The sequence below is a fragment of the Prunus mume genome, linkage group LG6 (genome assembly GCF_029339155.1).
Source record: "Prunus mume cultivar Tortuosa linkage group LG6, ASM2933915v1, whole genome shotgun sequence".
Taxonomy (NCBI): domain Eukaryota; kingdom Viridiplantae; phylum Streptophyta; class Magnoliopsida; order Rosales; family Rosaceae; genus Prunus; species Prunus mume.
In genome coordinates this window covers 5,019,151-5,033,407 of record NC_142703.1, presented here as the reverse complement: position 1 = coordinate 5,033,407, position 14,257 = coordinate 5,019,151, and the positions used below count along the sequence as shown (strand labels likewise).

General features: G+C 37.6%; 1 protein-coding gene and 1 pseudogene across 1 annotated transcript; one reads left to right on the top strand and one right to left on the bottom strand.

Moving 5' to 3' along the window:
• The first annotated feature begins 539 nt into the window (after positions 1 to 539).
• LOC103336465 (transcription factor IIIA-like) lies at positions 540 to 3,110 on the top strand (annotated as a pseudogene).
• Positions 3,111 to 4,079: 969 nt separating this feature from the next.
• On the bottom strand, positions 4,080 to 5,919 carry FTM1 (Plant stearoyl-acyl-carrier-protein desaturase family protein). The gene is made up of 2 exons (XM_008239460.3): positions 5,220 to 5,919; positions 4,080 to 4,810 (listed from the first exon to the last, which is right to left on the bottom strand). The coding sequence occupies exons 1-2, from the start codon at positions 5,850 to 5,852 to the stop codon at positions 4,244 to 4,246; spliced, it is 1,200 nt and encodes a 399-aa protein (XP_008237682.3). The 5' UTR covers positions 5,853 to 5,919; the 3' UTR covers positions 4,080 to 4,243.
• Positions 5,920 to 14,257: the final 8,338 nt, after the last annotated feature.

Below are 14,257 nucleotides of genomic sequence, written 5' to 3'. Positions count from 1 at the left end.
TTAGAAAAGTTACAAATCGCCGTGCGGCTATACTGTTTCTAAATTAAAAATATATGACAATCCCGGGTATAGCCGCTCGGCCATACTATTTCTTTCTTGAAAAATTATAAAACAGAGTATAGACCGCGCGGCTATACTATTTCCTTTTAGAAAAATTGAAAATCCCCGTATAGCCGCACGGCTATACGATTTCTTTTTGAAAAATTAAAAACCGAGTATAGCCGCCCGGCCATACGATTTCTTATTAAAAAAAGTGTGGAAAAAACCTAGAATAACTGGGCGGCTATACTATTACTTTTTGGAAAAAAAAGGAGTCTAGCCATTGGGCTATACTATTTTAAAAGAAAGTATAGCCGCGCGGCTAGACTATTTATTTTTTAAAAATAAGAAAAACCGAGTTGCCCCTGAGATCTGAACCGGTTTGGATATCCAAACGACGTCGTCCCAAGTGAAGACATCATCCGAGAGCCTTGGGAAAGCGCAAAGCTTGGGCGGTAAAACGGAAGGCCGAGAGTCGACGAGTCTGTGAGAGCTAAGGAATGCTACTGCAGCCCATGAGAGCGGGTTCGAAAAAAAAGAGAAAAAGTTTCGAAAAATCAGACTAGGCGGGTCTCTGTTTTTTTCCCGACTTTAAAGAAAACCCGAGGTTTAAAGTCTATATCGCCAAACAGTTCGTTTTATTTTCATAACGGTTCTTTTTTCAAAAATTAGGGTTCTCACATCCTCACTCAGATAAAATTAGAACCTGATTGCTTCTCACATCCTCACTCACCACAAGGTTTCAGTCCTTTTTTAAAATTTTGGTTTTCTATGGTCCAATTATGAATTTTTATGAATTGGGTTTTCGAATTTGAGGGATTTACTGCTGTGGGTTCATTTGGTTTTTGTATTTTTAACAAAATCTGAAGCTGGGTCGTCTTCAGATTGATTATGTTAATTTTTACTTATAATTTGGTTACTTTTGTTACAGGAAGAGATGGAAATGACCAAAGAAGCTGATGGGGATGGGGAAGGAGAGAGGGAAAAATCTAATACTTGCCAAGAATGTGGTGCTACTTTTAAGAAACCTGCATATCTCAAGCAACACATGCAAAGCCATTCCCTTGAGGTATTGTTTGCTATTAACTTTAAATTGTTAATAACCTTGACATGATTCCATACCATAGTATTGGTGTCTGAAGTTGTCTTAAGGAAAGCCGCGGCAGTTTGCATAGCTTGATATTTTTACCGATTAGTTTGATAGCTTCATTACAGCGGATTGTGTCTATAACTTTCCTTACTTTTTGGGTGAAGGTCCTGTAATTTTCGCATCAATTGAAGATAATCTTTTTTACAGGATTCAACATATTTTTAACAACTATCATTTGGATATCTTGAAGCATTGGATCCCACACAAAGAACTCCAGAACGTTTTCTGGCTTTAATGGACCAGTATCATGGGACACCTCTTGTGAAGCTCCACCAAGTGAACCTCAATCACGTACTGCTCAGTTTGAGGTTAGAATGCTTGATCATGTGCACTTTGAAATTATATGGTTATTTGTTCGTGAATTCCTTTTAGCTTAGTTTTTACTTTTTTGATGAGGTTTCTGTAGTATTTGCATCAATTGAAGTTATAACTTTTGCAGGAATCGACATTTTAAAGAAGTATCTGTTGGACAATGTGGAGCATTGGATCCCACACAAAGAACTCCAAAATGTGCGAGGGTTTGACTTGAATGGACCAGTATACCAGGTGGGAGACCTCCTGGGAAGCTCCATCAAGCAACCTCAATCACGTACTGTTCAGTTAGAATTTAATGCTTGTTCACTTGTATTTTGAAACAATGGTTATTTGTTCCTGAATTCATTTAGCTTATTCTTTACAGTGGCCATACGTTTGTTCGGTGGATGATTGTTGTTCCAGCTTCAGAAGAAAGGACCACTTAAATCGTCATCTTCTTCAGCACCGAAGGAAACTTTTTAAGTGTCCGATTGAAAACTGTAATCCTGGGTTTATTTCCCAAGGTAACATGAGGAGGCATGTGAAAGAACTCCACAATGAGGATGATCCTTAAGCTAAAGTTGGAGGTCAGAAGCAGCATGTATGCCAGTATTGTGCAAAGGTGTTCAAATTTGCTTCAAAGCTGCGGAAGCATGAGAATTCTCATGGTAGCTTTCATTTCTGAATTCGATCTTCTTTTTGTATTCTGCCTTGTGTGTGCATCAGTGGTGAATAATGTTGTAAGATACAATTTTTTCTGAAAATGCGGGGATGTGCTATTGTTGAAGTTTTTGGTGGTATGTTTGATGCAAACTCTAAATATATCCTTTTATTTGTGTAGTTAAGCTGGATTCAGTGGAGGCATTCTGCTCTGAACCAGGCTGTATGAAATATTTTTCTAATGAGAAATGCCTTAAGGCCCATATTCAGTCCTGCCACCAACATATCACCTGTGAGATATGTGGGACCAAGAAGCTGAGAAGGAACATCAAACGGCATCTCCTCATGCATGAAGGGGGAGGTGCTTCAGTGAGAGAATTAAACGCAGTTATAAGGGTTGTCTTCACCCATTTTCAACTGTGAGTTACTGACTTGACTTTTCATGGGTTGTATGTATACACATAAAGAGCAAACAGATTTCATTATTTTGGAAAGAAAAAAAAAGTTTTTCAAGTTTTTCATTCTTTGCATTGCCATTGTTAGATTTTTATTGTTTCCTTTTCAGATTTTGCTTATACGTTTGCAGAAATCAAATCTCCATCAACATGTCAAGGCAGTACACCTTGAACATAAACCCTTTGTCTGTAGCTTTTCAGGTTGTGGCATGAGAGCATGTGAGTATTATTCTTAGATCATTCCATACCCTCATATGTTGGATTTTGGGATAAGCATCTTTCCAGGCAATGCCACATTATGAGTTCATATGTGGGACACTATTGCTTTGAATTGCAGGGGGATTTTGAAGAGGGTGATGAGCAATTCCCAAGGCCAAGGGGCGGCTGTAAGAGGAAGTGCCCCATTATAGAAATGCTTCGTATGAGAAAGGGTGACTCCACCAGACCAATTGGCCCAGGAGTCTGAGTACCTCTCCTGGTTGCTCTTACATGAAGTTGAAGACGAGAATTGAGCCATGCCCTTGAAGTAAGTGATTGGAGATATCCACTACGTACGCTAACCTACTTAGAAGTTTGGGCGTCATGAATCTCAACACTAGATATGGAAATTGGGTGATGCTGTGAACGTGAACACCAAAAACAGAGTATAGCCGCATGGCTATACTATTTCTTTTAAATAAAAAATTAAAGAGCCGAGTCGAGTCGAGTCGAGCCGAGCAGTTATACTGTTTTTATAAAAAAAAAATAAGGGAAGAACAGAGTATAGCCGGTAAAAAAATGCCGTGTAGAGCCGTTCGGCTATACTATTTTTAAGGAAAAAACTGTGTATAGCCGCGCGGCTATACTATTTAAAAATTGTCAAAAAGGGCGTATAGCCGCGCTATACTATTTCTATTAAAAAAATTGGGAAAACCCCATTATAGCCGCGCGGCTATACTATTTCTTTTTAAAGAATTTGAAAAACCGACGGCTATACTATTTTTTTTGAAAAAATTAGGCAAGACTGAGTATAGCCGATCAGCTATACTATTTAATAAAAAAAAATTATAAAAATAATCTGACTAAGTTATACATATGCCAAAATCTATAAGACAAGATTTCAACTTTTTTCAACTCTTATGATACAAAATCTATAAGACAAGATTACATCAACTAACTTATTATCAACTAACTCATTATCATAATTGTACAACTTTATCAACTGACTCATTATCATAATTGACTAACTCATTATCATAATTGTACAACTTTATCAACTAACTCATTATCATAATTGTACAACTTGGGATGTTTATTGACGGGAAAAAAATCACATCTTGATACATTTCAAAAAACTTATTTTCTGATGGTTTTTGTGTTGACATATTGAAATGTCCAGTTGAGATTTTACCAGATAAGAGTCAAATCCTGGTTCAATTGCTCTGACATCTACAGCAACCCAACCCAACAAACAAGTCATATATTAATTGTTGTCTTTCAGGTGGGGAGAAAAACCAACACATTCTTTATGATTACCAAAATATTCGGAATGTTTTGCAGCACCAAAACAGTGTAGATTAAGTACTCTAATTACATACCAAAAAAGTCTTGATTTAAGTTCCTAATTACATTCCCATTGCTACTAATTAACTTCTTAATTACTTCATTACAGCACGACTTCTTTATTAAAGATCCAGCTAAACTTGACCGCATGCGGGCCCATCTTCCGTGCTCTTTCATCCGCTCGCTCCTGAAGCCTCCTTATCCTCGGCGCTAACCCACACACGAACTCCTGTGCACGCGCACCCTCTGCTGTCAATCCCTCCAGCTTCTCCAACCTCCACCGTCCGATCAGAAACTCCAAGATGTCCGCGTAGTCATCAGCCGTGTACACGCCCAGCCGCTGAGCCACTGCGGCGAAGTGCTCGAATAGCTTGGGGTCTTCCCCATCGTACATAAGGTGCGCCGGCATCGTTATTTTTTTCCTCATCATATCAGCAATCGCCACCATTGCTCCCGTGGGGTCCACTTCGAGGAGCTTTTCAACGATCTTAGAGTATGCCATCTCGTGGCGCCTCTCGTCGGATGCAATGGTTCCGCATATGCGCGCGAGCACTGGATCCCCGCCATCTTTAGCCAGCCGAGCCGTGTTGCCGTGTGATATGAACGTGGCTCGCTCTTGGAACGACGTGTACACGAACCCCAAGTACGGATTGTTCTCTGTCCCTGGCTCCTGCAGTAATTTTAAAGCAAAAAAGGCACTTTCGTAAAAAGCCAAAATATGCTTTTCTTAATTAAACCCAAAAGTGGTTATTTTTATAATATAATGGCACACAAAAAAAAATTAATTTCTTTTTTTCTAAAAACACGAAATTGGCTCATTTAACAGCAAAATGTGAATATGTTTTAATTTTAAATAATTGACAAATATTTAAAATCAAAAAATAGAACCAAAATAAAAACAAAATATATGGGAAATAAGCCAAAAACGCTTATTTTAATCCAAAAAGTGCTTTTTTATTTAAGAAAAAAAATGGGCTTTTTTTTTCCAATCAAATAAAAAACAGCTTATGTAGCTAATGAATTCGAAATAAGGAATATATACATATATATATATATATATATATATGTATTGGACTCACCATGCCAGCTCCAATAAGATACTGTACGGTTTTCTCGATTTTGAGCATATCCACCCGACCCGACAAGTAAAGAAACGTGCGGAGCAGATCCCCGTGCCTATTCTCCTCAGCAGTCCAGGCCCGAGTCCATCGAGCCCACGGACTCGAGCTAGCTCCAGTCTCGTCCCTAACTCCGTCCAGCCCATTTATCATGCTCTGATAAGTGGGCAATGCGTCCTCCGTGATCATGTCCCCGACGAGCACCACAAAATACTCGTCGGGTAGCTCATTGGTCCGATCGCGGAGCTCCTGAACCCGATCCAGAAACTCCCCTTTGGGTAGTGCTGGGTCGGGCAGGAATGCACTGGGCTGCCAACACTGGTCCACCGGCTTTAAAAACGGGAGGACGTGTTCGGAGGCCCAGCCCTCGAGCGATTTGAAGATCTCGACTTTTTCAGGGGGCAGAGAGTGGGTCTTTTGTCTAGTTAGAGATGGCGGTGGTGAGGTGGCGACGGCGGAGATTGGTTGTGATTGTCGGAATTTGATGGTGGGATTTGGTGGAGTGAGGCGTTGGAGGTGGCGGGAGGAGGTTTGGGTGTGGCCGCGTGAAGGCCATGCAAGAGTTTTGGTGTCAAGGAAGAGGGAGCCCTGCATGTCTCGAGAGATTGTTCTTTTGGGTTGTGTCTAGTGTGTAGATAGGTGCTCGCTCTTAGTCACACAGTGAACGGCGTCTTACATTTATAAGAATTGGGATCAGGTATCTGACCTCAATCTTGGACATAATTACTGTAATGCCACACATTTTTAAAACGGGAAAAAACGTTGAAAAGAAAGAAAAATGCATCTCATCGAACGGAAATGTTTAAATGAAATTGTTTTTTATTTTTCTAATTGTGAAAAGAAATTTATTAAAAAAATATGGAAAGAAATTAGGTAAAGGATAATAATGTCATTGTAAAGAGTTTAGGGAAAATGTGTGGGGTTTTATAAAACCAAGGGAGCAGTGGTTTTCAGAAAGGGCAGAAAGGGATGACAGGTTTTTCTGTGGGTCTGTTCAAAGCCAACAAAGAGTGACGTGGTTTGGTTTGGGGGGGCGTGTTTGAAGGAGTAATTGACAGCTGGCGCATTACCGGTCGTTGGTAGCAGGGAAATTTAAATTCTAGTTGCCTAATTATTCTAAATTAATTTCCAGATCTCACTTTACTTGGCATATTGTCGTTGGTCGCTCAGCAGATTTTTTTTTATAAGGAAAAAGCCCACGTGGTCCGTACTATGTTGCAACTTGCATGCAATCTCGTATACTTTTCTTTTCTCTTCTTTTGCACATATAAAGGAAACATTAACGTTTTTTTTTGGGAAAAGGGGGAGGGGGCGCAAAACATTAACGAATTTTTTTTATATTGTATAAGTGGTATTATTATTGCTCAAAATTAATTTAGAATTTTAGATTTAATACTAGGCTATGGAATTAGAAGCAAGATCGGTATATTACACGACTTATAAGTTATATATGAGGTGTGGTGATGGGATGTATTTATCTTATAAATTCTTTTTAGGGTTTTCACCAGTTTTGTTTCTTGAATTATTTGGATATCGTCAATTTAGCCCTTATAATAATTTTTTCGGTGAATTAAGGATCTACCGTAAGATTCTTAAAGACGTCATCCAGTTTTCCTTTAGATTAAAGGTAAATTTGTAATTTCACAAAAAATTAAAAGCAAGTCCAGTGAGCAGTCTAGCCCAAGGTTGGGGGAAATTTGAACCAACGTAAGCGTCGACGTGACGCAGTCCAAAGGCTAGAAGCCACGTGTACGCCTCAGCGCTCCGATTTGCTTCTACACCTTCATCTAAACTGGCGTTTTCTAGCAATAAAATTATGAAAAAAAAATCGAATTTTTTTTAAAAAAAATACTTGAAAATTATGATTTTTTTTTTCAAATCAATACCCTTCACTTTCAACACCAATTCTCATACATTTTATTCTACTTATACTATTACTCAACATTTTATTCTACTTATACTATTACTCAACATTTTATTCACTCTTCACTCAACATTTTCATCTCTTTCACCTTGTATTTTTATTTCTTATTTTTATGGCTTCTTCTATCGAAACCGGAGGGGCGTGGAGCACCATGGAAGATGTTTCTTTATGTGAGGTTTGGCTCAGAGTTTGTCATTGTCCCGTGACAGGCAATGAGATGAAATTTTTCCATATGTGGAAAAAAATTTATGCAGAATTTTGCGAAAAAATTCCGGAGTCGCCTCTTCAGAAATGACATTGTCGAGTAGGTGGAAACTTCTCAACAAAGAGATGGCAAAATAGAGAGATGCCTTGGCAAAAGCGATGAACTTGTATAGAAGTGGGGAAAATCGTACTAACGAGGTAAGTATTTTGTAATTTTCGTTTTATTAAGTTCAATGTCCTAATATATATATATATATATATGTTGTTATTATTTATTGCATTTTCAATATTTTGTTAATATTTATTGCATTTTCAATATTTTGTTAATATTTCTTGCATTTTCAATATGTTGTTAATATTTCTTGTATTTTTAATTGTTTCTTCATATTTCTTACATTTTCAATATGTTGTTAATATTTATTGCATTTCCAATTGTTTCTTTATATTTCTTGCACTTCCAATTTATTTGTAAGGTTAATTGTATTTCCATTATTTTTATTTTCTTACTTGCATATCCAATATATTTTAAATATTTCTTGCATTTCCATTTTTTTGTTAAATAGCTGATTCAAGCACAAATGTGGTTCGGTGCAACCGAGGGTGCCAAAAAAAGTTTCACCCATCATGAATGTTGGGAGGTGGTGAAATATTGTATGGCAACTTCATAATTATTCCACGGGTCCCGACGTTGTGTTAAACGAGGCGCCTCTCCGTGATTCAACGACATCGGATTCACCTCTCGATTCCTCTATGAGTAAAGACTTACCCATCCAAAAGGATCTGAGCCCCATTGGTTGAAAGGCTGCGAAGGCAAAGAAAGCGGGTAATTCAAGCAATCATAATTCAAAGTTTTTGGAGGAAATTGTAAGGCAAAACACCATAAGAATTGAAATGGAGCAGAAACGCCAAGATATGAAGGTGGCAATTCAAGCCGCGTGTGCACGAGAAAATGAGTATTTGGGTAAAAAAGATATGGAGAAGACGGATCGGGAAACCATGGCGATGGATACAAGCCATATGTCCCCTGAAACAAAACAATATTGGAAGCTAGAACGAAGGGATGTTATGAGAAGAAGACTCTTCCAGGATGATGAGCCTAGCAACACGGATTGGTTAAATGATCAAAACCATTAAATTAGTTGGCATACCTTTTATGTATTTTTATTTTTCATGTTTTGTATTAAAGTTGGTGTACTTCATGTATTTTATTTCAGTAGTAGTAATTCTTAATGACTTATATTGGATTTCTTTATTTAATAAACAAAGCATTCAACAAAAGACCATTTTATTCAACATATTCCATACATCAAACAAAACATAATTAAAATTAAAAAAAAACTACAAACAAGGCACAATAATAAATAAAAAAACAACACAACCAAACCATAAGTAATAAAAAAATAACACAACCAAACCATAAGCAATAAAAAACAACACAACCAAACTATAAGTAATAAAAAAATAACACAACCAAACCATAAGTAAATAAAACATAACCAAAGCATCTATGCTCCATCATTCATCTTCATTCCCTCTCACCGCCCATAGATGCTCCATCAAGTCAAGTTGACGTCTTTCATGAATATACGAAGATTGCATCTATGTATATCGATCTATCATTCGGGTCATGAAACGATCGTCCATCACCAACGGTTCCGGCTCAAACGGTTCTCCATTTGGCCCCATGGGCCTTTCATAAATCCAGGTTAAGGCCGTGTTCATTGGATCCGGTTCGTAGACCTCTCTAGCATCATAATCGTACTCATCCTCCACAATCATATTATGGAGGATGATGCAAGTCATCATAATGCTTCGGAGGATATCCTCATCAAACATACGGGCCGCACCTCGAATAATCAACCACCGAGCTTGAAGGATGCCAAACACCTTCGACATCTTTCATGTATCTTTCTTGATAGGTAGCAAATAATTTTTGCTTCTGGGATCGGGGATTCAGAATGGATTTGACAAATGTGGTCCACCTTGGATAGATATCGTCAACTAGATAATACCCTGTCTAGTAGACTGTATCGTTGACTTGATAGGTAATATTGGGGCCTTGGCCTCTCAAAACATCGTTGAAGACCGAGATTGACCCAGGACGTTGAGGTCATTTTGGGCTCCGGCAACTCGAAGAAGGCATGCTAAACCCATGTCGTGAGCCAGACAGCGGCTTCGTGATGATACTTTTGGCCTTTTCTATTTCGTAATCACCTTGCAAAGCAGTTGGGCAATTTTCCATTGCCAATACATGCGATCGATGCTATCAATCATTCTGGAAATCCTCGAACCCTTCGCTTTTGTAGAAGCCGTTGGAGTCCACTGGGAGTAGATTTACGCAGGTAGTCCTTAGTGTACAGATTTTCAATTGCATCACAAAATCTTACCAAAGCCTCCAACGTAGTGGACTTCTCTATTCGGGCAACCTCATCCACTTGATCAGCAGATGCTCTATACGCCAACATTCGATAATAAAATTGGAAGCTTTGCTCGAAGAAACCCCAAAACCCCAGCAGCATCACACTTTTGAACAAAGTATGCATCATAATTGCAAATATCATGCATGACTTTATTGAACAAATGGGATTGCATTCTAAATCGCCTTCGAAAATCAACATTAGAGGACAAAGCAGTTGGGATAAAATAATATTCTAAAAGATTCTTACCCCGAGAATGCTCTAAATCGTCCAATATCTCGCGACGGCTGACTTGTGAACCACGGCATACTTTGGTTCTTCTTCTTCCATTGCCACTGCTATGAGAACTTGTTCATCGACTTGTCTCTGCAACTCATTGATTTCATCGGCTCTATGGTTTCTCTCCTTTCTTTCTCGCTCTTGTCTCTCCAAGCATCTCCTATATTCTTCCATTGAGAATGAATTGAGTATGAATTCTAAACTCTAAGAAATGAAAATATAGAAAGATGTGGTGTGAGAGGTATGAGCTGAGCCTGTGGTTTTATAGAAAAATTTGGCAAGATAGAGATGTCACTTGGCTTGATTTGATTGGATGAAAATCTTATATGAAATTTGAAATTCATCCGAAATTTGAACCCAAATTTATCTGAAATTTGAACCCAAAAATCTTATCCGGAAATTTTATCCGATTATGAATAGTCTTGACACGAGGAACTCGAAATCTTATCCAAAATATTATCCAAATTAATTATTGAGGAAAAATTTGTGAATAAAACAAAAATGAATATAATCGCCTAGCCATGGCACGGTGGAAACATTAAAATACTATTTGCAAGGGCAACCACTATTCACATGAATAGTGGCTCCCTTAGCTCCCCCCTTGCAATGGCTAAGGGCAAATGGGTGGAGTTGCTCTAAGCATTCATAAAAATATAAATTCACAATCTAAATAAATAAATACACAACCTCAACTTCTCAAGCATATATAAATTCACAATCTCCTCAACTTCTCAAGCATTCACAACCTAAAGAAAATTAAAGTTAATTCCAAGCATTCCAATTAAAGTTAAACTTCTTAAGCATTCTAATTCCAAATCCTTTAAAGTTACAAATCAAAACAAAAATGCAAAGCAAAATGAATTAAAGTTACAACTAAAAAGAAAAATCCAATTCAAAGTTAATTAAAGTTACAAACTAAAAGGAAAATGCAATGCACCAATGTTACAAACTAAAGTTACAAACTCAAGTGTTGGTGATGAGTGGATTTGAAGAACCCCATTGTGTTGTTTGAGCACAAATGCTATCTGCAAATAAAATAACATAGTTTACTACATTTTATTACAAGAAGATCAAATAAAACAACATAGATTGACTATACTTTGCGGTTAGCGGTAACCGCAAGTTTAGAAAATCAAATACCGGAATTGCAAATGCGGTTCGGTTCTTCATACCGCAAATGCAGTTCGGTTTACCTCGATCGCGGTATTGCGGTAAATAGTCGGTTGGTTTTTGCGGTTTTTTGGTCTAAAATTTATCTTATAAATTCTTTTTAGGGTTTTCACCAGTTTTGTTTCTTGAATTATTTGGATATCGTCAATTTAGCCCTTATAATAATTTTTTCGGTGAATTAAGGATCTACCGTAAGATTCTTAAAGACGTCATCCAGTTTTCCTTTAGATTAAAGGTAAATTTGTAATTTCACAAAAAATTAAAAGTATAACCTATTACAATATCAAATAATAGTATTAAGTAGTTGCTTAAAAACAGTATGAAAATTAAAAAATTAAAATAAAGACTCATCCTCATCTTATTCCCCAAAGACATCGAGTTCGAGGACATCATTTGTTTTGGAATTAATTGAGTTAAATAACAATAATCAAACGGTTCAATTCTTCATGTTCTTCTCGATTTGAGTTTTTTTTTTTTTTTTTCAAACATTGCGCATACCAACATCTCCAATCATTGTAAGGGTCATTCATTAATACTTTCAATACATGGGAATCTCGAGTTCATCTCCTTTGATCCTTCTTCTGACATTAAAAAAGAAAAAGAAGAAAGGGGGCTGGGATGTGAAGTGGAAAATATCCCACATTGAAAAGTTGACAAATCTAGCAAGTGGAAAATGTCCCACATTGGAAGTGTCGTAGCCAACAATGTCCATGCTTCGAAGGGGCAGCTTCGCTGACCTTGTCTAATGAGCAATACCGACTCCTGGCATTCATGTCCGACAAAGCTTCCGCGGTGGCCGGCAAGGTCCATGCATCCGAAACTTCAGATTAATGCAGTAGCAGGTGTGCCTTCATACCATTCGCAAGAATGGATTATTGATAGTGGGGCGACATACCACATCACTGCTCTTCCATTGTCTAAATCAGTTTGCAATAAATCTTAGCCACAAGTGACTTTGCCTACTGGTGAATGGATTTCGATTAGTAGTACTGGCAATTTTAATTTTGCTCCAAAAACTTCTTTGACCAATGTTTTGCAAATTGCTTCTTTCATGGTCAATCTCATTTCTGTTAGCCAATTGACAAAATCACTTCGTTGTTCCATAACCTTTTTCCCTAATTTTTGTATATTGCAAGACCTAGAGATGATAGCGATGACTAGTTAGGGTAGATAACGCGATGGCCCTTACTATCTCATCAAACCTCATGATTGTTCCCTACCATCTTCACACCCTGGCATCCATTCCGTCGTCTAGCACCGTCGTCTTGGTCATCCATCTCAACAAATACTTCAGTTATTAGCTAAGAACTCTTTAGATATTTCTATTCATTCAAATAAATCATGTGACATTTGTCCATTGGCAAAACAATCTAGATTACCTTTTCAATTGAGTCATATTTCCATTAAACATGTTTTCAATTCATTGTGATATTTGGGGTCTGCATAAAATTCCATCCTATACTAGAGCATGTTACTTTCTGACAATTGTTGATGATTTTTCTCGTACTACTTGGCTTTATCTCATGTGACACAAATCAGAAACTCAACCACTATTAAAATCCTTTTTTGCCTATGTTCAAACTCAATTCCATAAATAAATAAATAAATAAAAAATGGTTCACACAGATAATGGAAGTGAGTTTTGTTTCAAAAATTTCATAAAATTGTTGATGTTCAGTCTAACACACAGATACAGGTGTTCCGCAACAACAATGGAGGTGAATATGTGACCTCTGAATTGCGCAAATACTTGGATCACCATGACATCATCCATCAAACTACACGTCCTTATACCCCACAACATAATGGCATAGCCAAAAGGAAAAATTTGCACCTCCCTGAGGTTGTCTGTGCATCTGTACTTGAAGCTCATTTACCATCATCATATTAGGGAAAAGCTCTTTCGTTTGTAGTTTATTTAATCAATTGTGTTCCGTCCTGAGCAGTCAATTTCCAAACACAATTCCATACGTTGACCACTCTCACCATGCGGCCCTCCCGTTCCGAATCTTCCCTCTCAAGTATTTTGTTATGTTGCTTTTTTACACCTTTACAAGCATCAACGTAGTAAGCTTGATCCCAGTACTTTGAAGTGTGTTTTTGTGGGTTATGCATCTGATCAAAAAGAGTATCGTTGCTATCACCCACCTACTTAGAAAATGTATGTCACCATAGATGTTGTGTTTCATGAGAATGATATTTTTTTTTTTTTTTTTCTCATCGGAGTCCTTACTTCGGGGGGAGCACTAGAAGGAAGTTCAAACTCTTTATTATAGCTTCTTCAATATAGGAACAGTGAATGACTTGGATTTAAGTGGTAGTAACTTGGACATAAGTGGGGATTCTCGTTCACATGAGAATGTAGATGTGAATGACTTGGTTTTAAATGCTAGTAACTTGTACAGAAGTGGTGATTCTTATTCATGTGAAAATGTAGACGGGAATGACAATCTGATGCAGCCTGTGTAGTCACCAATCACCATCACTCCATCTTTGCCATCACCAACAGCTGCATAGCTGTCTTTCTACTTGCCACTGCGTCCGTCTAATTCTGATACCCATAATCATTCGTCCTCGGTCACTGATGCTTGGAACACTAAACTACCCCGAAGTCGCCTCCCGAACCCTATGAATAATTATGTGTCTACCCATCATTTGTTTCAATCAAATAAGTCATTTGCATATCAATTATCTATTGTATCTATTTTCAACAGTGTGCAGGAAGCGTTAGCTTACCCTCGTTGGCAAACAACGATGAACGAAGAAATGAAGTCCCTAAAGAAGATTACCTAGGAGATAGTTGATTTGCGAGCTGGCAAGAAACATGTGGGATGTACATGAGTTTATAAAGTAAAGTAAAAGACTAATGGTACAGTTCATCGATTCAAAGCAAGATTGGTAGCAAAGGGGTACACTCAGACATATGGAATTGATTATACTTAGACTTTCGCGCTAGTAGCTAAAATCAACACGATTCGAGTATTGTTGTCCTTAGCTGCAAATTT

What these genes read in the sequence shown, in the direction of transcription:
- FTM1 (XM_008239460.3), bottom strand. Translation starts at nt 5,852, where the DNA reads ATGCAGGGCTCCCTCTTCCTTGACACCAAAACTCTTGCATGGCCTTCA. An exon ending in ATCTTATTGGAGCTGGCATG is followed by an intron (nt 4,811 to 5,219) that starts GTGAGTCCAATA and finishes AAATTACTGCAG; the next exon opens with GAGCCAGGGACAGAGAACAA.